The sequence below is a fragment of the Anopheles merus genome, chromosome 2L (assembly GCF_017562075.2).
Source record: "Anopheles merus strain MAF chromosome 2L, AmerM5.1, whole genome shotgun sequence".
Classification (NCBI taxonomy): Eukaryota; Metazoa; Arthropoda; class Insecta; order Diptera; family Culicidae; genus Anopheles; species Anopheles merus.
The window spans coordinates 39,369,926-39,395,476 of NC_054083.1; the positions used below are offsets into that span (position 1 = coordinate 39,369,926).

At 41.6% G+C, this 25,551-nt stretch overlaps 2 protein-coding genes and 1 long non-coding RNA gene across 5 annotated transcripts in view; 1 reads left to right on the forward strand and 2 right to left on the reverse strand.

Annotated features, from left to right (window-relative positions):
• Positions 1-17,197: 17,197 nt before the first annotated feature.
• The window catches only part of LOC121592865, a 112,145-nt gene continuing 103,791 nt past the window's right edge, over positions 17,198-25,551 (forward strand). The window contains exons 1-2 of the mRNA XM_041914718.1: positions 17,198-17,418; positions 17,552-17,708. The gene's annotated coding sequence lies outside the window, so the exon portion shown is untranslated. The remainder of the gene's footprint in view (positions 17,419-17,551; positions 17,709-25,551) is intronic.
• Positions 17,673-20,110, reverse strand: LOC121592866. The gene is made up of 3 exons (XR_006004701.1): positions 19,662-20,110; positions 18,723-18,872; positions 17,673-18,272 (listed from the first exon to the last, which is right to left on the reverse strand). It is a non-coding gene; the product is annotated as an uncharacterized LOC121592866 (long non-coding RNA).
• On the reverse strand, positions 20,140-25,516 carry LOC121592864 (uncharacterized protein K02A2.6-like). Of its 3 annotated transcripts, XM_041914710.1 has the most exons (3): positions 25,309-25,516; positions 22,826-24,477; positions 20,140-22,687 (listed from the first exon to the last, which is right to left on the reverse strand). In XM_041914710.1, exons 1-3 carry the CDS (start codon positions 25,319-25,321, stop codon positions 20,294-20,296), a joined length of 4,059 nt encoding a protein of 1,352 aa, XP_041770644.1. In that variant the 5' UTR covers positions 25,322-25,516; the 3' UTR covers positions 20,140-20,293. The 3 variants fall into 2 exon arrangements, with proteins under 3 accessions (XP_041770644.1, XP_041770645.1, XP_041770646.1); XM_041914711.1 differs by having other exon boundaries at positions 20,140-24,477.

Genomic DNA, 25,551 nt, shown 5'->3' on the forward strand with positions numbered 1-25,551 from the left:
ATGAGTTTATTTATACGAAATTTCGTCTAGAACTGTTACGGTACCTTTGAAGCTTGGAATAATGGGGAAGACTGGGAGACCTAGAACTACTACGAATACAGAGTCAAACAATAGAAGAGAGTCTAAGTACATGCTAGCATTGCAGTCATACTACAAAAGACTACTAGCAAGAATTTGCTCTAACTACTTGTAGATATTTGAATCCTCAGAACTACTCAAGACTAGAGATTGCTGATCATATCATTATTACATCATCTTTAGATCTAAACTTGTAGAAATAGATTGCCTGCTGTCCAGGGTCTGATTATTGTAGCACTCATCACTGTAGCAATGAAATTAAAACGAAAACCTCTAAAGATAGTTATCTACAATCTGCGTGTAAGGTTCAATAGTCATTAATAGCACAACATAACCATTATACGTCTGTCCTCCTTCTATATAGCCTTAGGCTTTATAGAACTATTACCAACCTCCGACCTTCGTTAATGGCGTATCCTTGTGTGTACGAAGAAGGGCATTGATAGTGGCATTGACTTATGTCTAGACCATCTTTGACAATTGGCATAGATTATCCGTTAGTTCAACCGTTTTTCACCTATGCGTTGCTCATGTAGCATAAGCATGTAATTTTCAACTTCACAACTATGTGGTAAGCAGACTGCAGTTTTGTACTTTCACGTATTTCCGACACAAACAAGCGCAATGAAGTTCGTTTGTTATTGTACATATTCCCATTAAATCCTCCAAACGTATAGTAACGGTTTGGTAACATTCTATAAAAGTCACGCTCGATTGTTACGCTACGAGCGAGTAAATCTTCTCCAAAGTAAAAGACCAACCTTTAATCCTCGTTTATGCAAACCAATACACAAACTTTACGCTTTAAACGTCACCACGCTTGTGCATTTCCTAACACAACTTTGACCCGTTGCTCATCCATGTTGCAACCCTTCTAGCACCCCGAACCCCGAAGACTGTGAAGCAACAGTTTACAGAACGAAGCTGTACAAAACTCACATTAAGCACCCACATCATATCCCCAACGCGCGCTTGTATGTGTGTGTGTTTCCGTGTACTCTTTATAAGAAAAGTTGGAGATGACGGGACCAAACTCTTCTCCCAGCTAGCAAACAGGCACCAACCGAGCGCACCGAGGATGCAAAAACTCGTCGTTGGTACACCATGAGATCGCATCAAATTTCAAAGACACACGCGGCTGCCAAGATTAAGAAGGTGGCAGAGATTCTTGCGTAGAAGTTCCGGTGTCGTTACTGCAGCGCGACTCGAATCTGCTCCTTCGCTGGAAGCGGGAGTAGTAGAATATGGAAGGTAAAAGATGTGCATCCGTCCGTTTTCCGGACAACAAAAACATTCCAACGGGAAATTTATGATGCAATTTGAATATCAGGAAACAATGGTATTTATGGTGTTTGGTGTTTTGGGGGGTAGTAGTAGTAGTAGTGGTTTGTAGATAGTACCGCTATACCGACTGTCGGGAGTGGTTGCCCAAGAGTACGCAAGAGCGAAACGCATTCATCGTTCAAGCGCAAAACAATCGATATTGTTTTGAATTTGGACCCGTTGTCGGTTCTTGCGGGAGTAAGTTTAGCAATTAATATAACAAAAATCGTAAATTACAGCTAGTGTGTTTGGCTGAGTAGTGATGGTGCTTAATAAACCGCCATTAGGAGCAGCGATGGAATTTGTCTCTACCATTAAAGCTCGACAACTCTTCTGGGTGGAGTGGAGGAATAATAATGTTGAAAAGATGCATTCCAAACGAGCGATATTCGTTACAAATTGTGCTCTTTTTTATTGCAGTGGAAATAATCCTTTTCGAATGCATGAACGCGGCAGCTCGGAGCTTTAAGCAGATCACGATGAAGTGCGACCAACGCTCAACGGTTCCCAGTACACGCCAGATAGTACACCAGACACAACGGAACCGGTACCGGTGCGAAATTGATTTTCATTGCAATTGTTTATGACAAGTGCAAAACCAGAACGTCCTTATCGAATGTGACAGGCATTATAATGCAATTTTCTGCTATATTTACTTGGTTTGCACAGAAGGTGCCAACCGGAGCAAACTCGGGGAAAAGGGTTGTAACCACTGGCTACATGTGGTTGGTTGGTTGGATGGTGAAGAAATCAATTCTCCTAGATGTTTGTCTCTGCTAGTGTTTGATGTTGAGTGTGGGAAGTGTAGAGAACACTGAGCGCCATATACAAGTGCGATGGATTGTTCCGCCGAACCGACTAATGTAAGATGATTTCGCTTGAAAAGGTTTTCCAGTGTCGTCGCTATGAAGTGTGGGAAGGCGCGGAATATCTCTGGCGAGTTGTCACAGACGGGTGACGGTGGATCCAATTGTGATGTTAGTCGGTGAGCTCACGGTTGAGGTAGGGCGAATACCGGGAACTGGGTTACCGATGTGGGTAAGATATGGAAGATTGACTATTTTGCCCGCTATAAAGGGCAGCAAGGGTGCTTCGTAGAAGGACGATGACGCACTGGAATGGACATTGTTGTGAGAGCGCGATGAGCAATAAACCCCTGTCCGAAATGTGATCGGCGTTATCGTGCCGGTGTTACAGTGGATGACTAATAAACGCTGCACAGAAGTTGATAAGATGGGCCATAGATTGGGGATTGGTGAGTATACTTTTGGTGATAAATAAGGGATAACCAATAAAACATAGTTAGAATTTAAGAAAATAATATATTCTCCACTGTTAAGTTCAATTATTCGCCTGAAAGTATGCAAACTTAGTTTTTACTTAAAAATATGTAAATTTTTAACGATATCTGCTATGAAATAGAATACATTTAGGCGCATTTACCACAACATGATTTTTGTGTAAATTGCAACAAACATCTAAAAACTAATAGCGTAAAGTACGTAATTGGGCAACTCGTACCATTTTAATTAAGCATAATTTTGTTCTCAACTGTTCCTAGTCTCAAGATAATTCCCAACGATTTCCACCACGGCCAATCAAAACTCGTGTGGGAATTAGTAACATTCTTGCTGTTATTTGTGACTGTTTCTACCGAACCAAAGAGCTACAGTTATGGCCCCTGCTTGCACTGCAATCGAACCGAACGGATGCAGTTCTGTTTTTGATGTTGGGCATGATTTAGCGACCCATAAATAAGGCGAAGTGGAGGGCACACCGATCGGGTGGGATGTGTATTTTCTGCACCAAACCACACCGGAGCACCAAACCGGAGCTGTTCGATACTTGAAAACGGATGCTTGAAAAACAATGACAGCTGTCCGGGGGAGGGAAGAAACCCCGGAAGCCCCGAACGCCGCGTGGCAGCGGAGATTTGTGGATCCTGTGAAGAACATTGGCGGTTGTGTACTTGTACGGTTATGGATGAACCGAATAATTTGGTTGTTGCTGCTGGTTGCGGTTTGTGCTTTGCATAAATTATCTTCTTTTTTCTCGCTCACCGCTGCTAGAATTGGTTAAAAATGGCAAAATGCAACAAACTAACGGCGCGCGGGAAAGATGTTCCTTCGGCAGCAAGCTGAAGGGATACCGCGTTGCTGCGTTGTAATTTATAGACCAGAAGCAAACGTTAAATTATGCCCGCTCGTTGCGTGCTCGGTGGCAACATATTTTCGCCCGTGTCATGGAGAGTTCGGTTTCCGGTCAATCCGGGTATAGGGCCGGAGTTGCAAATGTAAGCCCTGGGAATGGTGTACTTAGTCGCGGAAACGGAATGTACCGGCCTCCGAACTGACCGACTGAAATAGGACTGGATTCCGTGTGTCCGAGAGGGAGAAGGACACACTGAAATCCGCGGGAAATGGACGCAGTTTTTGTGGTAGCGCACCTTAAGGAACAATAATTAAAGACGGGAAGGAGTCCATCAAGAAGGATTTCACCGTTTGCATACAACTTCTGTATGCCTGCTTTAACAGAACAGGGGAGTAGGACAGTTCTACAACAAGTCCGAAAGAGTGATATTTACTAGCAAGGTAGAATAAATTAGCTAGACAAGCAGGAGTTGGGTCGGAAAAAGGATTGCACCGGAAACCGGTACCGGCTACAAATCACGCTCCAAGCGGCTTCCCTAAATCGGCAGCCCTCGTGTATGGAAGAGGTTGCTGGTGAAATTCCCAGACGCAAGGGCAGCAACCGATGTGAAGGAATCAGGATACGTGAGAATATTAAGAAGCCGGTCGAGCGGTTGTGATTTGCTGTGTGATTTGCTGCAAACTCATGGTCGCAGGCAGTAGGCTATTAAACGAGTGCTGCTTAGTAATGCTGGCTGTGGGTTGTAAATTAAGTGGCAAGGAATCGGAACCCGTTGGGGAGTAATGAAAGAATGCATTTTAATGTAAGTTATTTGTAGTGTCTATTTTTTGAAATGTCATAAGCATATGTTAACTATCCCAGACAATGTTGGGTATCCTTAGTCATTCATACCAAACAATGAATGCATACAAAATATCGACGAATATAAAGCATTCTTCTTTGCAGCCTAGATATGCGCCTGAAGGTATGCAATAGTATATATTAGTATCTCTTTAAAGGTTAGAAAAGGTAGAATCATCTAATTATTCGATACCTTTGGCGAATATAATGATTCCAAAAGAATTTTGATACGTGTTTTTTTATTTAAATCATATTCAGAAAGAGTTTACATTTGATTAATATACTTTAACAATTAGCACAAAATTTCATTATCGATAATCGTATAACAGTTAACGATACAATACATTGCATACATTCAGGCGTTGATCTTCAGACAAAAACAAACAAATATTGAACAATTGGTAGAATTTCAAATAAAATGCTGAAATTAAAGATCTTCCGATGACAATAACTTATAAAAGTATGTGTGAATATCACTGAATACCTATAATAAAATATGCATTAAATATTAAATTGATATATCCTGTCCCAAATGGCTTGCAATGATCCATTCAATAGCCCTATGCTACCATCACAATGCCCCCTTAGAGAAAAAGCGAAACAAATCAGTTGCATCATCCTCGTTTGCCTATCTGATGTATGCTCGCCGCTCAATTACGTTTGATGGCATGACCACGACAGTGATGGGATTTAATGGAAATTTGCCTTCTACCACCACAACCGCGCAATGACGAAGGACATTTAAGCGCGGCACGGTGACATTGCAGCACACCGAGCCACAGAGCTTCCACCGTTCGATGTCACATCATCGCGCTAGCCAGCTGGCTCTGAGCTCGGTGAGTATTTGGTAAAGAAATCTGTGGCCAAGACTTGTCAAATGCGGACAAATTGAAAGTGGATTAGTGGCGCAAGGGGAGTCCCGCCCCGAAGCCTGCGGTAAATCAGTGACGTTAAGCTCCTGCGGATAGGCTGGTCTAATCCTGCCAGCCGAAAGCAACGTCGTCATCTGAACGTCAACATCGGTGGCCTGCCTTTATTCCATGGTTAGACAGAAGATTACGCCGTACGCATTCTGGGGCAGGAGTTTCCGTGCGGCATCTCCTGCGCCCTCCGTAGTTTCTCGTGCTTAATGCGGGTGTGCGTGTGCATGGACAGTGGCAAGCAACAATGGGGAGATGGAAGGACATTTAATCTTTATTTAAAACATAAAAAAGCAACTAAAGACACGCTGGGCCTGGCCGACGCGGTTGGTCTGTGGGCGCGGATGAGTGGGTCCCTCCCGCCGGGACGTCAACTTCACATTCCGTTCGCGTGGATGGTCGCGGCACCCCGGAGTGTCTGGTTGAGTGTAATTTATCTTCATCAACACCCGGACCTAATTCTAATGGAGAATGTCTGTTGAAGATGCATGCGAAGGCGACAATGGTGGTGGTGACGGTGCTGGAGCAACCGCCTGTGGGGTTTTATCGTTTGTATCAAAACGGCAAGCAGGGGCTGCCGAGGGGAGAAGTTCGTCAGGCTAGCCGCATTAAACTAGCGCACTGGTCCCAAGGATTCCTAGCAGGCTCCTAGGCACTTTCCTTTGTGTGGAGGGGTTAAATTTAAAGAAACTGAAGCAAACGTCAAACTGTTCAAGGTGTCAGAGTTGTCTTAAGGCGTGGAAGCAGAAACTTCAAGACTTCAAGGCAGCTAACGGACATAAAAACTGTGCTAAAACAGTTTCACTCATCAATTAAAAGATTCGGAGGCAATATAATGGAGTTTTAATCGTAGCTGCGTAAACGTCTTTTACCCAGAACCATCCTGAAATTGCACTGTTTTGCGCAATAGTTGGTTGAATTTATAAATAAACATCTCCGGCTCGTTTGGGGAGAAGTTTAAACGGCTTACCGGAACCGGGAACCATCAATCAGAACGGATAGTAAGCTCGAGGTCAACTATGCAACTGTACAAACCCGCTGTATTCCTTGCCAAAGCAAGACCCCGGCCCTGTTGAGTTTGGTACAAACTTTTGCCAATCCATTCCCCCGGAACATGGTACGATACAAGTTGTTCGTGCATTCCCTTCCACGCTCGCTTTTAGCCGGAGGTCGGAACTTTGTAAAACATGTCCGTTAACCATTTTACAGCGCGAACTCGGTCCGTTGCACCATGCTGCTGCTGCTGCTGCTGCTGCTGGTGGCGTCAAATTAGGGTTGGCTTCATGGAGTCATGATTAAGATTACCAATATTACGATAATAATAAACTTATAATACGGTAGCTAACCAGGAAAGGTGGCGCTGCAATAGGGGAAGGAAGTTCATTCGTTTAGTTCCCGCTAGAATTTTCTGAAGGGAAGACTTTCGGGCAGCGGAATGAGCCCGAGCCGGATAGTGTAGCGATACTATCACACCAACAACGTCCATAAAACAACTGTAATTGATACAGTGCGGTGGTACAGTACTGTACGAAAAGGGCAATCAGCATTGGCAAGGGATGCGATGAGGTAGAACAATGGTAAAAGTACACTAAAGTGCATAACTTTCTCGTTATACCGTTTGGGTGGCGTTGCTGTCTCTTTCTCTCTCTCTCTCTCTCTCACTCTCTGTGTCGGAACCACAGATGGTAGATTTTAATTTCAAATCAACGAAAATATGCTCCTGTCACTTAAAATTCGGGTTCCCGGATTCGGTGCACCGGATAACGTTCTATCCAGCGTAAAATGTTTGGCGTTTTTTTTCTCTTTCGGTGAACATTATGGAGGCGATGGGCGATAAGCGATGTGCAATATCGTGCATGGTGGTGCACGATCCCTTTTTATCACACAGCACAAGCAGCATGAAATCGCGGCCCGAAATCGCGGTGGGCGATAAAATGTGGGAACTATTTTATAATGAAAATGTTACCCCATGTTCAAGCAACTAACACGGCATGTTTCTTTTAGGAACGAGCCAAAAAAAAGGAAGAACTTCCCTCCTTGGCAGGGCGTTAGGGAGCAAACTTTTTGTGCATGACTGGTGGTAATTAAATTATGCCTTAACTGGGAACAGTTTTGCTCCTGGTTGGTGGTTACTTTCCTGGCTCAAACATTTACATGGTAATTTTTATCGCTGCTACAGCATTTTTATCACGCCGTTTTTGGTTATTTTTATACGACTAGCGGACTAGTTTGCACCATCCCTTCAGCATTCCACCCTTGAGCAGCGGGAGCTAATGACAAATAGCGAATGACAAATCATTTGCCGAACAGAAATGCGACACGGCCATCAAGATAGTGGAGGGCTTCGATCAAACTTTTGCACGGCACCACCAGTGGAGAAGGGGGGGGGGGGGGGGGAGGGGTAAAAGTTTGTTTTCCACCCGATCTGTTTAATCAATGTGACAGTGCCGATGTCACTGCAAATGAATTGGGTAAAGTTTGGGTGGCGTTTATTTTTTTTTTCTGCTCTCTGAGCAGAGAGGGAAGCAAAGTTTGGTCCTGCTTTTTCGTGTCTCTTTACCATTGATAGTTATGTAAATTGAAATGAGAAGTTTATTAGCGTATCTTTTTGATCGCAAACATCAGTGCTGTAATAAATTCTGAGAATGTTGGGTGGGTGGTGGTTCCGTATCATCCATCAGTGGCCATTTTAAAAAGCCATTAAAACTGTTACACTGCAGTTTTTTTGGAGTCTTTTTTGTTGTGGTGGCTTTGGTTTCAAAGGGATGTTTCGTATCGAAGTTCGTAATTTTAACGGAGTTCGTATATGCTCTATCTGTGATTTCCTTCATAATGTTAAGTAAATTTGTGTGCTGCAAGTTGTAACTATAGTTTCTTTGCTGAATTTCCTCAGAAGAGAATGGTTTCGCTCAACGGTTTTCAAGACCACAAAGACAACAATACCACTTGAGCTGTTGCCAAATGATTTGAAAAAGGATCAATTTTTAATGAATACCGACAAATGAAGTAAGGGTTTGGATGTATTTAATTTGTAGTCATTGGTTACTTATCCGGCGCTACAACCGCCTTGCGATCTTGGCCTGCCTCAGGAGTGTCCTACATCACTCACGATCTCGCGCATTCATCTGCCAGTCCGTTATCCCGGTCTTAATGGCGGACGCCTCTACGCCATCCTGCAACTTTTGGCAATTTGGGCATGAAAAGCCTCCTCTGTCCGTATGGACGGCCTAAAAAGATGCTTATTGCATTTTGATGCTCGTTGCAAAAGCTTCCTAGAGAATCTCTTACGTATTAACAAACCTTACAGCAATGATCAAACAGAGCTACAATTGATCCTCCCTGGTTAGGTGGTCTGTTTTCGTTAGGTTACTCGGTAGTTGGCACCTCAATAGTTAGATTGTTTGCCAACCAACAAGATACTTTCGACAGTAAGAAACTCCAGCATTTTTACGATGATTGTCAAGCGAGTAATCTATGATGTTTTTCCTTTTTTTTTATTTTCTTTTCTATCAATCATATGCAACGTGTACTGACGAAAAGGACGTTGAATAGCACGAGTGCACGTTTTGATCAGTAAGTTGTCGTGCGATTTCAATGGAGCTTTTAAAGGCCTATATTCCAAATTTGTTGTTGCCGGTTTGGTGGTACAGTTGTCAACTCGTATGCCTTAACAACATGCTCGTCATGGGTTCAAGACCCGAATGTACCTCTCATACGTAGGACTTTACTATCCTGCTATATATGATCAGTCAGTAAGTCGCACGGAAAGCCAAGCTCAGTAGTGATACAGGCAGGTAAGCCTTGATCGTTAACGGTTTTTGTGCTATAGAAGAAAAGGATGAATTCCTAATTTGTTAGTAAGTAACTTTGATTGTATGCCAAATGTTGAATTTACGCTTTTTACCCAGTTTTCCATAGAAACATTTGGAGTATATTATTGAAGTCAGACTGTTTTATGATACATTTTTCCATCGGTATGGGTATGTGTATAACTCCAAACTTCTCAACTCGTGTTTAAGTGGCTGTTTAATTAACCCATGCGGATCTGCCCGAGTGAGACTCGGGCTGTGCAGAGGGTTAATTTAAGTTAAAATTATTTCTGAAAATGTTTTGGTTATTTCAAATATTTTCGGTGTTATTGAATCTTCTTAGTAAACAACCAAAGCGACCCATTTCCTACCCCAGCATGAGAATTGATCAATCACGCTTGTTTATAGTTGTCCAGAGCAATGGTCACAAGCAAATTCGATCCATACAGAATTTATCGCAACTGCACGTGTTCAACCTCACCTGCAGTCGGCCGCAACGTTCAAACGGTAAGACATATGTCCCAGGTCCTTCGTTAGTAGTTGAATCGAAAACTAAAACTCAAACAACCACACACACGCTCGCTACAATTGCACGGAGCAATGCGGTGGAAATCTTGCAATTTATGGTAGCGAAGATAAATCGACCCCGAACATGTGTTCCCGATGGTTTTTTTTTTTGTTGCGTCCCAATCTCGTATCCCATGTGCCCTTGTGTACCACGTTCCTACCGAAGCAAGGTAGTGAAATGTACAAATTCACAGCTAGTTGTTTTCAATCGAGAGCGGTTTTTTTGTGCCGTCGAGATCATGTGAAACCGTGTGCCGGAATCGGTTAAACGAGAAACAATATTTTTCACCCATTTTGTGGTAGAGTAATGGGTTGGCATTTACTAGCAGCGCGTTCCCGGTGGTGGCACCAGAAACGGGTTGATTACTGGTTGGTAGGGGGTACTCGCCACATAAAACATCACCACGCACGGCATTGTGCACAGCGCCCCTAGCAGTAGCAGTAGCAGCAGTGAAACGGAGAGGTAATTAAATTAAAAACCAATCTAAAAATAAGTACCCTATAACTTTAAAAATAGTTACTAACCCGTCCGGTAACGATGATTGGGTTTTCATCTTCACTCTTTCACTGGGAGGATGTGTGTGTTTCAGTTTTATTTTATTGTGTCCCTACGGGCGGCAAACCCGTAAGCGTGTGCCGGACCGGGTTATGTGTAATATTTCGTATTTTATTTTTCCTACCCTTCACTACCACCGCCCCCCCCCAAAGGGGGAGTTTCGCGTTTGTTTTCCTTCTCTTCCAAAGTTGAGTCGTTTGTGGCAACGCTGTCACGCGTGACATGTAGATATTTCATCTCGGCGTGATTAATTAGCAAACACAGGGACGCTGATTTAGCGATCGTAGCGCGGTGTTATCTGACGCCCTGAAGCACTAGAAACCAGCAACGGGGAGGTTTGAAAGGCGATAAAGCTGAAAACTATAACATGAAACGATCGTTTTTGCTCTACGCTTCGGGAAAAGGGTAGGACGGGAGGTTAATGTAGTTTCAAAGGGCGCCAACACTAACCGATAGTGTCGTCGCGATATCCCAGACAGGCATAGGTGTCACCAGACATTTACTAGATGGATGAGCTAAAAACAGGTGTCAGTGGGACAGGGGCAACAGACGGCCAAGACAATGGTAGACAGCTAAAGCGGGAGAAAGAGAGAGAGTAGACGGTCCCTGCATGGGGTGATGTATAAATCCGGACGTGTTGACTCTGTAAACCGAATGAGCAGGTTGTTCGGGGAGGATTACGTGGCGTCAAGGCAAGTCCACTGGTCAGCTGGTGACTACTAATTAAAAGTGTAATGTGTTCGGGTTATGGCTATGTTATGGGGATGGTCCGAGCGGGTGATCAACCATACTCGCGAAGATCAACATTGTTGCATCTAATGATCGTGGAATGCTATTAGAGGCTATTCGGCGCAGGAATGGGCCAAATGGTGTATATGAAACGTTGTGCTCTGTAATGACCTACTGAAATGTGAATAGAATGTGCTGAGGAATGTGTAGTAAGATACTGGGCCAAACAAACTTAGCGATATTTTAACCTATTTTTAATTAAGGGCATACCTCCTCAAGGATCTTTAAATTGCTTCAAAGTATACTAGACTAAAACCAAGCACTAATCTACCAAATATGTCTTTCTACACTTCCTCCTCTGCCCACTGAAATTGACACTTTTCAGCGCACGAATCAATTGCACCGAGACGGATCAAATTATTATCCTTCCTTTGCCGATAGTGCCGATAATGGTGCGAAAAAATAAACCCCAGTGTTCTGGTTTCTTAAATATTAATCAACTAATTAAAAGTTTTCTCATTAGCGACTCGTCACAGCACCGCGACCGTGTCTGGGAGAGGGAAGAGGTTGAAACTGAAAGAAATTAGCAGAATTAGTTAACCTAAATCCGGGTCAACGGCGGTCACTGAATAGCGCCGCGAAGGAAGTGCATTTTGCCTACTCGGATGATTGATGAATGAGGGTAGAGGGTTATTTTTTAATGATTTAATGAATGAATCAATGCTTCTTGGGGTAATCCTAGGGAATCGATTAGAAATTTTGGGAGTGTCTTTAAGCGATTAGTTCTTATGATGCTGAGTATAGTTACAATTTGATTATTGTAAGTTTAATTGAAAACAACACACCTTTTGATATTTTCTTTGCCATGATTTGACAAATAATTTAAATTATTTCTTTATCTGGTAAAAGTACCAAGCGACTTCTTTTATGGAGCTCACTAGGTTTAGCTGGATACTTTTGAATCTTTACCGTTTCAGCACATGCTTGGTAATTTATGGCAATTAGAATACAACAGGTCAATAGTATACTCAAAGAGCATAATGAAGGAATTCAGCAACTTATTGAGGATTTTTAACATATCTTTTTGGTCATTTACATATCACGTTCTGATCGATATAGCAACCAAAATTCTCCTATTTTTAAAATTTTAAATTCCTACCATTACTAGTTTTAGGATTTTTTGAAAACCAAATTAACGTAAAAATACTAACTGTTAAAGGCCTAAAATACGGGCGCAATGGATTTGACAGCTAAACTGTTATACTGTTATACGCGTTGAACGCGATCGTGGAAACCTTGCGTCGAGTAGTTTTGGCTGATGATTTATATAAACAAATATATTATTTGTTTAATCAGGAGGAACGGCTTTGCCGTATTGCTTAAAATTAAATATAGTATATAAACAAACAAAATAAATGTATGTATCCACAAAAAAGTGATCGTTTCGTTTGCAACGAAATATCAACTCATCAGTTTACCATTTGCTGCTACTTTACAGAACACAATCATCGGACTTCGAATAAAATACTCACTATTCCGCTCTGCATGATACAAACTCGGATGCATCGGATGCTGCGAGTTGAATAAATTATTCATCATTTCATAAATTAATGTAAAAATGGCCATCCCGGCTGATCGGATGAAAATATATGTGTGACACAGTCGCGGAAAAGAGGGGTGGAGGGGAGTTTTCGCCACCTGGACCACCTGGCGAAATCGATGGTACCGGCAACACCACATGGAGTGATGGCTGAAAAAGGATGGTTGACATGCTTTCAGCACACACAAACACACACTCACAGCCCTCGCTGATGAGTCCGAAGGGTGGAACGGTGTTATTCATTTCCATGCCCGATGCCCGTTGCGCTCTGATTCGTGGCGGTGATTTTCAATTTGCACCATTTTTTGTTTTGTTTTGCAACCATTGCGGTTCATCATCAGTGAAGGAGCAGCAGTGCCAGGGCGTGCCAGTGAGTGAGTGAGTGGTGCAGGCAGTGAGTGATTCAGTATAAGGGAAAATTAAATTAATCCATAAATCATTAAAATTATCGACGAACGATCGGTGGGGGCTGGGTGGGATGGGCGGGAGAGTGCTACCGTTTGTTAGAGAAATATAATAATTTCATGCTCGAATTACTCTATCCGGGAGTATGTGAGTGTGTGTGAAAGTGTTTGTGTATGGGTTGTAGGGTTAAATGTATGTTTCTGTGTCGGGAAAATCGCATCAACCCGAATCCGTGTGCACAGTGTGAGGTGCCAGAAGCGGAGCAAAAATATCCTGACCTCATCGGGATTGGCAAAAATGGTGTGGAACGTAACAACAAGAACAACAAAAGCCACACGATATTTAAGCTGATTCGCACAATAAATAAAGCAAAGTTCATAATTATCTATAAATCACTAGCCGTTACGCGGGAGGAACTCCCTGGATGCTGCACACCGATGTCAATGGTGCAGCAATTGTACCGTCGCAAGTCAATGGTAGTGTTTAGGTTCACAGATTAACTAACAAAGCCGCGGCCCAGATCCTGGTGGACTGATGGGCTTTGCATATCGATCAAGGCATATCACGAACGTGATGTATTTGCTGTAGCCCAGCAACAACTGGTACCGCACGCGTGGAGGTGAACCATTGGCCCATGTAATGGGAGCGGTTTTGCTGATAGTGATGAGGCGGTGCTGATAATACTAGGTAAATGCAGTGAATGTAGGATCAGTTTCCGGGATGGGTTTTGAATAATTTAGACACAGTTGTTGGGACTGCCGGGTTCGGTTGGAAAGCGTAGCATGTAATCGGATCAATACTAAAGCATTTAAAATATACGATGAACATAAAATTAATTAAACATAAATGTAGCGGAAAGATAAAAATATAAAATAATGAACATGTTCGGAAATGGGATTGCAAACAGGAACAGAAAGAAAACAAAAGAGTTGAAAATGAATAATGGAATTTAAATCTCAATAAACTGTATGCAATGTGAAATTTATAATTAAAAAACCAGAAAAACTCTTAGAACGAATAAAAAAATTATGTTTAAATTGAACATTTAGATCATTTTTTAAATAATTTTAAAGAAATTATTATCCTTATCTTACTGAAATGAATGAAAAATACTATTATTTCAACTATAAACTGTAAACTTTTCAACTATTTTCTACTTTTTTATTCATTTTATAACAATTTCGTCCATTCCATTCCAATGACCAATTACTTGTAGCTAATTAGTTACTCATAACTAGTTTTTTGTTCTAGTCATTTTTAACCTTTGCATTCTTTTCACTTTTCTCTTTTTACGATCAGTTACTTGTAGCTAGTTACTCTTACTAGTTAGCCTTGGAAGTTATTTTTAACCAGTTTCTTTGAATCTTTCGCTTTATTACAATCCAACAATTACTAAATCTTAGCACAACTTTTACAAATATATTTTTGCTTTTTGTTATCTTTTGTTGATTGATATATTTTTTTTTATTTTTCTATTTTTTAGACTCAATACATGCTGTTTTTTTAACTTTTTAATTTTTTAGACTCAATATAAGCTGAAAAAATATGAAATACATGAGCACCTGAATAACAAAATAGTTAATTAAAATCCTCACTAGTGAGCCAAGTCTCTTAACGAAGGCGATAATTTAATGAAAATTATTCTAAAATGTCTTAGTAAATGATATAAACAATAAGTTGTGTGTATTTTTTTTATCTTTTGAATCTGCTGCTGTTTAAAGCATTATATATTCACAGTACAGCCTTGGAATGCACACATCATTTGCTTCACCATCTCACCTTAAACCCGCCGGATCTTGCGGGCCCGCGGTATGTGCACCTTAAATGCCACTCCACACGGGGAAAATGTCTTCTCACGTGCCATTCTGTGCGCCCTGTCTCATACCAGACGGGATGGTTAATGTGTGTGTTTGTGTGTTATGCCCTTTCGCTGGTTGTTAGACGGGCAAAGAAACCACCAGCCCTATCAACAGCAACAACAAACAACGCTGGCGACGGGATGACTTTTTCCGTCATCTTTTCACTTTCCCCATGCCCCCCCCCCCATGAGAACGACCCCAGAAAACAGATGGGCACGTGGGAATAACGACGGCGCGTCTTTTAAAGGTTCGGTGTATCTTTCTCTATTGGTGCAGCCCCCTGAAAGCATCCTTAAAAACGCCGCAACGCCAGACAACCAACCCCCGTCAACCAGCCAACAGACGGAACGTAGCACACATCGTCGTCGTCGTCGTCGACGAAAGGTCGCCCCAAAAGAGGGCTGGTAAAGGGATGGGACGGCCCCCACTCTCCCTTTCTACGGCTCCCCGTCGCATTGAAAGGGCAATAAAACGAAATATTTATTTAGCGTAAATTGGTATTTATAACGCAATGAATATGTTCTAGCCCGAATAAAAATAAGGAAATTATTGCGGGCTTATTGCGGAGCGTTGGGGGGAGTGTGTGTGTTCCCGTATCCGGATGTGAACCATGGCCGTGAGAGATGCGTGCGAAACTGCGTGCGTTTAGATGATGATGATGATGGGCCGGAAAATCTTTCACCGTGCTAAAGTAAAGAGACAGCCCTGTGCCCCCTTTTGGGGCACTTGAAAGCTGGTAGAGGTGGTTTTGGGAGGAAGATGTGTACTGCTTGGAAGTGGTGTGAAGAGGGCAAACAGGAGGGGCGGTCCCGTTTATCATCGATGAAAGTAGCGAGTGGTAGTAAATTTTGCTCTAAGTATGGCAATCATTTGCTAGGGTGAACAAGTGTTGAACAATTGGTAAATTAGAGCGTTATTTACGGCCCGGCTGTCAGCAAGATCACACTCGCAGTAGAAGAGTGTTCCACAAAAAGGACAAAGCAATGTATTAGGTTAGTATATTATCAATCAAATTGAGTGGAAAAATAAATGACACATATTAAAATTTAGATTAATATTTTGTTTTGCATGCCAAAATGTTATTCTAAGCTCCTTTAAGGGACAAATTTGAACAGAGACGAGTAACATTTATGTAACAAGTGAAAAGCATAACTATAATAAAATAAAATATATATATTTTTACACTTCAAAAGCGTGATGTAACAGTGGAATAATTCAATAAAATCTGAGATAACATAACAATCCTGGCTACGAGGTGAGTAATTAAAACCTATGTAAGTAATTTGTTTATGTATAAAATACGACAAAAAGGATAATATGTGATTAATATTTGACCTAAAAAAAGAAATTTATAATACGCATGCCATTATTATAAATATGCAAATTGCTTAAATTTAATTCTTAACTTTCACCAATTATAAACCAACCCCTTAAACACATTTGAACCATTATAAAAATGCATAATACAAAAAAAACAGCACTTAAACACATGTTTGCCAACATTAATCGCCCGGTTGTTACTGCGGGAAACCATATTCATTTTATCCAACCCAACCAAACTCCCAATAACACTTTATCTCTTTATCGGTTTACCAGTTTTTCCCATGTATCCGAGAGAGGGCTGTTAAGGAAAAACCGCAAAAACCCGCACGCACACACACACATACATCCCCCTATTTACCTAGGAGCCGGGGTCACTTAACGGCAACCGCAGCCCCGATTTACAAAACGATGCGGATGCGTCCCCTTTCCTCTAACAAATTTGTGGTGACTCGGCAGTTCCCCGGGAGAACTCAGGCCTCTCGGTATGGGCCTCGGTAAGTAAAAGCGTAGTAAAATTAACATTTCGAACCGCAACAAATGTACGAACGGGATGGACCTTGGAACCTTGGATGGTGTGTGTGTGTGTGTGTGTGTTTGTGAGGCAAAGTGGTTCGACAGTATCTTTCCCTCCCGAAATCAACCCCTTTTTCGACCGGAAGGGAAAGCGAACCGGGCAGTCGTAAAACGTTTAACTCCATCATTACGCTCCCTGCCGGGATGAAGCCGTTTGACCGGGAAGGAAATGTGGTCAGCAGTTGAGGTGATTAAATATGTTGCGGTTTATAAACCGCTATCATTGAGCCTCGATCGGTAATTAAAGGAAGAGAGAGAGACAGAGATAAAAAAAGAAAGCTACAACACTCCTTCCACACACCGTCCTTAGCAAGCGTGCAAGTGCAAACGCATAAAAAATATCCATCTTTTCGGGGGGAAAATCATGCTTTCACTGTCGCACGGTCGCTATGGTACCCGTGGCACGCTGTAAAACATAAACCATAAGTCGTTCGATCACGCCTCTTCTCAGTGGAGCGGTCGGTGGTGGAGAGAGCAGGTCACAAATAAGTGACCATGTTGTACAGCTATCATTCATGCTGAGCGCCCTGTTTCAGCCCTACAGCCGTGTGTCTTGGTGGGGCTGCCCGCGAGCGCCCGTGGTATATATTTCATAACTGTCAACGACAGTCGGAAGATTTCATCAATCATGTGTCGTTTCTTTTTCGGTGGCGGTGGCGCGTTTTTCTTCCATCGTGACATATAGGTGTGTGTGTTTTTGTTTTAGTTTTGTTTGTAATTCCGTCACACAATGCAGTTTGTGGCCGCATACGGGACACCATTTTTCATTCTGGTTCGGGGAGTGTGTTTTTGAGCTTCTTTTTCTTGCTTTAAAAAAGGGAAGAGAACTACATGGGTGTTGCATTTCGAAGATGGCGGATGATACAAGCGCTAACAAGCGAACGAGGGGAATAATTAGCGTAAAAGATGGTTGGGAAATTTGAAACTTGTCGGTGATACATCTTTGGACACGAATTGTTGAAGAATATATGGCAGGTGAGTGGCAAGAAAGATATTTATATTGCTTGCAACTAGAACAGGATGATGGAGATTGATACACAAACGCTCCCAAGTTTAATTAATTTATGGCTTTTGCTTGCTCCAAGATACTCTAAAAATCACCTTAAGTACAAGTTTTTCTCTAACTTTTTCCAAAAAAGCTCTCACCAAACGCCAGGAAATATTCGCCTTTCACTACAAACGAATTTTAAAAAAGATGCTTTCGGTCGGCCAAGTCACCGGCCAGTGACAGTTAAATTGAATTCCGGTTCAATTTAGGGGAAGAAGCTCTATCTTGAGCTTCGCTAATTCGTCGCGTTTTCTCGCCGCGCGTACTTCTGTGTGTCCTTTTGCTGTTCCGCTTAGCCTCTTGGCGGGGGGGATAGTGAGCAACCGCCGGAAAGCATTAAAAGAACAAAAAACAAACACCTACCTCGGACAGCTGCTGTGCACGCACCGGGGTACTGTCGGGGGTTTCTAGGTGACTTGCTTTAATTCAATTTTGAATCTAAGAAAAACAGATACCAATCCGGGTGGTGGTTGTCCTTCCCCCGTCTTGTGCTTTTATGTTCATCCGGCGCACGACGGGATCAGGCAGCACGACAACAACATTGGTGAGGGTTGGTCGCGGTTTTTTTTGGGGGGAAGAAAAGAGCACAACAAAGCAAGAAGAAAATAAATGAAAGCAAAAAACACACCCAAATTCACCCACCACACCCCGGGGTGCACGGTCCTGAGCATGGCCTGGTCCCGCGCGCTAACCCGCGGTGTCATGGTGGAATTTATGCAAATTTGAATTTTCGCTCGCCCGCCTACTCTGACTCGGGCGCACTACTCGCGGGCGGTCGCTATCCTTTAAGGCGGAAAGGGCAATCCAAGTGGAGCAGCAGCAAACAAGCATCCCAGCGAGAAACTCTAGGACATTGTCATCTGGCCGATTATTTGATAGGATTAATTTCGCGTCTTGCATTCTCGGTACCGCCGTCGGTTCGCCCGGTCCCATTTGCTTACCTTTTCTTTTCCTTTGTGCTGTGAGATGGGGACAAAAATCCATGGGTAAAATAATTCGGCTCCTTTCCAGCAGCAGGCAGCTGAAAACTAAACGCATCCTTAAGACGGTTGTGTCGCTGCGGTGTACGGAACACAGGGGATCGCACGAACCTACGGAGAGACGACGTCGAGGACGACGCGAGCAACGGAGATTATCTTCAATAATAGGATTTTTTCGCTTCATCATCGCACGTGGCACGAGCAGCGCGGCACTACTAAACGATCCTCCTCCTGCCTAATGCTTGGAGGTTGAGAGGTTGTGCAAATGTTTTTTTTTGTGCTTGCTTCTTCAAGCCCTGTCACTTGCAATGGCGTTGTGGTGTCGTTTCTTTTTGACTGAATTATTTTTGTTATTACTATCACTCTTTCAAATTCGGGATCAAGGCGCGTCTGTTGTTGTGGTTGTCGTTTGTTTTTTCTCCCTCGTTTTATCTCATGCTCTACCACGTGATAATAATGATAGGGACGAGACTCCAATTGCTCTTTCCCGTGTGGTTCACGTCAAATTTCAAAGCACGAAGTACTAATCTTATGCTGAAACAGTTTACGCCGAGATGATACTTTATGCCCCCCCCCCCCCCGACCCCGCCCGATGTGTTGTTAGGGACAGTCTTTTCTCTTCGACGCTGCTTGAAGGTACACGGTACGGCCCTTTCATGCATGGTTGCCGATTTGCATTTATATTACACGACAAATAGTGCAGCGAATGAGGTTTGAGCCGTAATCCTCGAGGTTATTATTGTGCAATCGATACTAATCCGGGCACAACTGCCACGCCATGCAATGCTGTTTGCCGTGGCGCACGTGCGTTCGGTGAAGTATTAATGTATTGGTTATATATGAAACAAACTGCATTATTGACTTAAACATGATAATCGTGAAAAGAAAGCATTTTCTTACCTTTATGATGGCTCCAATTCTGTTCGTTGCGTAATGCAAGGGGTCGTATAAACATTTTGCAACTGTTTCATATGAGTTTTGCAAGCAATGATTGATGTTAGTTCATTATTTTATTCATGGCCTGGTAATACATGACTTCATTAGGCAAGACATGTCAATGAATAATAATGGAAAAACTATTACACCAGTAATAGAACCATGTTCTATCTGCTTGCAGATAACGCTATGTGAAGTTCAGTTTTCTGTGTAGCAAAATTCCACTTGCTTTACACTACTATTAGTCAAAATTCATCGTAATCAGATAGCGCTCGAAGTTGATGGAGCATCCATATTTCACTACGAAGTCGCACCCCAACATGCCATCATACTCCAGGTTGACAAGATTCTGTACGAGATGAAACTCGTGTTTGATGGTGGTTCTTCCGAAGCACAGATTGTACGTGGCCGTACCCAGCTGTAGTATCGTGATAAAACACGTCTTGACTCCTCCTAGTTCCACATGCGATTGCTCTTTATTGTTAATCCATCTTTCATCTGTCAAGCAACATAACAAGGTTTATATATACAACGTATCTATAAGGTTGCTATACTACATTCACTTTCCTTTTTTTTTATAGATAATGTATTGCTTACTAACTAATGGATTTCCAACTGCTAATATAGTCGTTTAAGTAATTTGGTTTTTGAATAGTTCTTTTAGATCTTGTGGTCTCATTACTTGGCTTATAGCTAAGACTTCTATCAGTTAATTTGCTTGTGGTATCTTTGCAAGTAACATTCTTTTCTTTGTTATTTGGATCTACCATTCCGTTGTCTACTGATTCTGGTGCAAGGGGGTTACCTTCTTCTGTAGAAACTTTAAGCAAATGAGATACGTGCCTCCGGTATTTCAAACCGGATTCTTTTGATGCTATTAATACATCTCCTCCTTTCCTTTCAACCACCTTAAAAACTTTTGTCCCAAAGTTAGATGATAGTTTGTTGGTTTTACGCATTCGTTTGACCAGAACTTCGTCACCCGGGCATATTGAGCTAACTTTTGCGTTTCTTCGTTTATCTGAATACATTTTACCTTTGTGTTTAGCTTCCTTATCTCTGTCTGCCACTTCTTCATGTTCAACTATTGGATTAAATATAGATGGTAATTTATCTCTTATGTTATAATTAAAAAGCATCTCCGACGGTGTTTTCTTAGTGACTGAATGAGGAGAAGATCGATACATTAATAGGTATTTGTTAAGCTCTTCGATCCAATTTGCATTCATTGATTGACTGATGACAAGTCGTTTAAGAAGGGATCGGTTTTGTCTTTCGACTTCACCATTTTGTTGCGGCCAGTATGGGGTGGTACTGATCAATTTAATGTTATTGGTGGTGCAAAACTGTAGGAACTCTTCGCTTGAGAACTGCGGCCCATTATCTGCAGTAATAGATAGAGGTAGTCCGAATCGTGCAAAAATTGAATTTAACCGTCCTATAGTCTGTATAGAATCCGTCTTTTTCATAATTTCTACTTCTATGTAGCGACTGAAATAATCGACTACAACTAACAACGAATGGCCTGATGGGAGAGGTCCTAGAAAATCAATGGCCACGTGTTGCCATGGTGCTGATGGCAATTCTCTTCGCTTCATTGGTTCTGGAGCGGGCGCTGCAGAGACCAGCATACATCCCCGGCAATTCCTGACGTATTGTTCTACTTGTAAGTCAAGTTTTGGCCACCATACTTTGGCCCTTAATCGCTGTTTCATAATGCTCATACCTGGGTGACCTTCATGGGCTAGATGTAAGGTCCTTTCTCTTAATGAAGCAGGCATAACTATTCTGTTTCCTCGCAACAGTATATTGTTAGCAAAGCATAGTTCAGTAGAAAATATTTTGAATGTCGAAGTATCTTCGGTCCATTCATTCTTTTCGATTCCCTGACGAACCGCTTGAATAGTTCCATCGGCTTTTGAAGCTTTTTCTATCTCTGTAAGCTTTAGCGCTACTGGTGATGCATTGGAAATAATCCATGCCACATACTGTTCAGAAAACTCATCAAATGGTTTACCTTCTACGGTCTCTGTGATCGCGAGGCGTGAAAGTGGATCAGCAATATTGGATTTCCCTGGTCTATAAATAACAGATGCTTTGTAAGATTGCAGCCGTATTACCCATCTCTCGATCCTGGCACATGGTTTCGATTTTGTACTAAATATTTTTTCTAATGGTTTATGATCTGTTATAAGTTCAAATTGACGACCATATAGATAAAAATGGAAGCGTTCTACTGCCCAAACAAGCGCTAGGGCCTCTTTTTCAATTTGTGCATAGCGTTTTTCTGTATTAGATAGACTTTTGCTTGCGTATGCAATTACTCTCGGATTTCCTTCTGAATTTATCTGTATTAATACCGCTCCTAACCCAACAGGACTTGCGTCAGCAATTAACTGTGTTCTATCTCCAATATCAAAAAAACCTAGAGTTGATGGGCTTATCATAAACGATTTGAGTTTCTCGAACGCTGAATGATGCTCTGATTTCCATACAAATTTTTCCTTTTCAACTGTTAGCTGTCGTAATGGATGTGTAATGGTTGCCATATCAGGAATAAATTTTCCTACATAATTTACTAAACCTAAAAAACTTCGAACTTCTTCTGCTGATTTTGGTGCCCTGAAGTTTCGTATCGCATTTAGTTTATCTTTGTCTGGTTTTACTCCTTCTGCAGATATAACATGCCCTAAAATTCTCATTTCTGATACCCCGTAAACGCATTTATCTGCATTTAGCACCACGTTCCACTCTTTGAGCCTTTGGAGAACCTTTGTCAGTCTTTTGTCATGTTCATCTCTATGCGATCCGTATACAATAATGTCATCGATGTAATTCAAGCATCCTTCACAGCCTGTAAGAATTTGTTCCATAGTTTTCTGGAACAGCTCTGGTGCACAGTTTATCCCAAACATAAGTCTGGTGTAACGGAACAACCCTCTACGTGTGATGAACGTAGTAATCCCCCGAGATTGTTTTGAAATTTCTACCTAAAATGAAACTCATTAGGATTAGTTTCTGGTATAATATATTTCGATTGAGTTATAAGCAACGTAATTCAAATAGATTAGGTTAACAAAAGAATTTAAATCGCAATCAATCCTTAATCAACCTTCGTTTGCACTAACCTGGTGGAAAGCATTTTTAATGTCCAGACGGGAAAATACCTTTGCCTTAGCCATATGTGGTAAGAAGTCCTCAAAAGTAGGTAGTGGATGATTTTCTCTCTCAACCGCCTCGTTAGCGCGCCGCATATCTACACATATGCGAACATCGTTGTTTCCTTTAGGGACAACTACTACAGGTGATACCGACTTAGATGGCTCATTTACTTGCTCGATAACTCCCTGAATCAGTAGTTCATCCAGTTTTTTATCGACTAGTTTTTCCAGGGCAACCGGTATTCGACGGTATGGCTGAGCGACAGCTACTGAACCTGATTTTATTGGTATATCTACCACAACATTCTTCAAGGTCGACAGTTTATGGTTTTCGTTGTCAACCGTATTTACAGGAACGGTAATTTTCAACGCTCCCATGAGGGTAGCCGTATCACGCCCAATTAAAGTTTTGCCATCACCCTTCACAACATAGAAATCGGCAGTAGTTTCTGCTGAGCCTAAAGTAACTGTAGCAGTAAACACACCTACGAGCGGCAGTACCTGTCCGCCATATGCCTTGAGTGTAATTGTGGCATCACGGTGTTGATTTGATACAACAACATGTTGGGACTTTAGTTGCTCCCAGACAATTTGGCTGATTAAGTTGTATTTTGATCCCGAATCGATCATAGCGTTTATAGGGATACCACCTATTTTACAACACATTTCGCTGCTGTTATCATATGGCGTGAGATGGAAGACGTATTCCGTGGTATTGTTATCAATATGTTTCACTGTGTCATGTTTGTACTCTTTATTTCCAGCTTCTGTTGCCTCTCGTCGATATTTCTTGGTACCCTTGAAAGTCCTTTGTTCTGGGTTTTTAGTGCGACACCTCTTAGCGAAATGATTCATGCCGCCGCATTTACTACAAGTTTTTCCTTTGGCTGGGCATTTCTCGTCTTTGGCAAGATGTCCCATATAGCCACAACGATGGCATTGCATTTGATTTGTTTCAGCAAAAATTCTCTTTTTATGAACAGAATACCCATCAATTTTATTAACATCGTCAACTTGATGCTGACTTCCTATGAACGATTTTTCTTGATGAGCAACTGTTTCAAGAATTTTTGCTACACTCAATATTTTATCGAGATTAGCGTCGCCTAGTCTCAATAACTCTCTACGCAATGCAGCTGACTGACAGTTTTCAATAATCTGGTCTCTAATATTTTCTTCTGTCTTGTCGCCATAGCCGCATCTTTCTGCTTGTATGCGTAATTTCACTATAAAAGTGTCAAAATTCTCTCCTGGTTGTTGTTTAATTTGCCGCAATAGGTGTCGTTCATAGGTGGGGTTTTGTCTCGGCAAGAAGAAATTATTTAATTTTGCTACGGCCTCTTCGTAGCTGTTCATATTGGGGGTATATTGTTCAATATTTGAAAGAGGTCCTCGTTTCTCAATGCTTGGTAGTTCTGGCAGAGTTTCATAAATTTGTTGGACCTTTGGTCCCACAAAATGCAATAGTAGGTCTTTCTTCCACTCCTCATCATCAATTCGAGATGCTCGAAGCATGATTTCGAAAGATTTGATCCATTTTTTCCACTCATTTCCAAGGTTTTCTCGGTGACCCTCATAATTAAACGGCTGAGGCGTCAGCCCTGGGAAACGAAATAGATCTGTAAAAATAATACAACAGAATTTAGTCATTCAGAAGAAATCAGACGTGTGCGTCTGTGAAATTCATGTAAATAGTCAAAATACATTAGGATTGTGTTTATTCACCCATCCAAACATGCAGCTCTGCATTATGCATTATGAGTTTGACAACACTGCATCACACTAACACTGGTGCAATAACATAATACTTATTGTAGAACACTTGATCTTTCAATCATCTTATTATTATTATTATTATTTTTATTATTTTTTTTTTATTTTTATTATTCAGCGTTTAAGCAATTTTCAGGAAAAATCCCATCACGCACATTTGATTGATTTGCTTTTTTTTATAATTCACATGTCTTTCCGTTTTTCTGCGTTTCATCCTCCATTTTGACAAAGATGCGCACTCATACATAAGCCATCCTTGCATGTATTAATACTCGACTTTGTGCCAAACACTCACATATGGATTCCGCATTGAAGCAATACCTGTTCCGACATGTTTTCCGAGTTCTGCATTCAAGCAAACAAAGGAACAATACTCATTCTTTGTTACACATAAATTCGGCGTTTAAGTGAAACTTGTTTCAACACGTTTACCGTATTCTGCATTAAAGCAAATTAACAAGGGAGCAATGTTCATTTTTTTTTTTTTAACCACACTTTTCACTTGGATAGTCCTGCATTTAAGCAAATTTCCAATTGGCTTCATTTTTCATCAGCTTTTACGCAAGTCCGAATTGAATCGGGGTTCACTGCATTTAAGCAAATTGCAATACAAATGTACTTTCAATCACATTTTCCTTCTTTCACATTTCCGAAGTAACAAAACGAAGTAAGCTTACCAATCGTATTCATTGTATCTTGCCGTCTGATTTTGTTCCACTGCTAGTTCTCTTTATTTCTTTTTACTCGTCGCCAAATGTAGTATCGTGATAAAACACGTCTTGACTCCTCCTAGTTCCACATGCGATTGCTCTTTATTGTTAATCCATCTTTCATCTGTCAAGCAACATAACAAGGTTTATATATACAACGTATCTATAAGGTTGCTATACTACACCAGCGTTTGGACGATTCCATCGGGA

Excerpts from the sequence above, each read along its gene's own strand:
- LOC121592864 (XM_041914710.1), bottom strand. Across the intron at positions 22,688-22,825 it reads TTAAAAATGCTTTCCACCAG|GTAGAAATTTCAAAACAATC; the intron begins GTTAGTGCAAAC and ends GTTTCATTTTAG.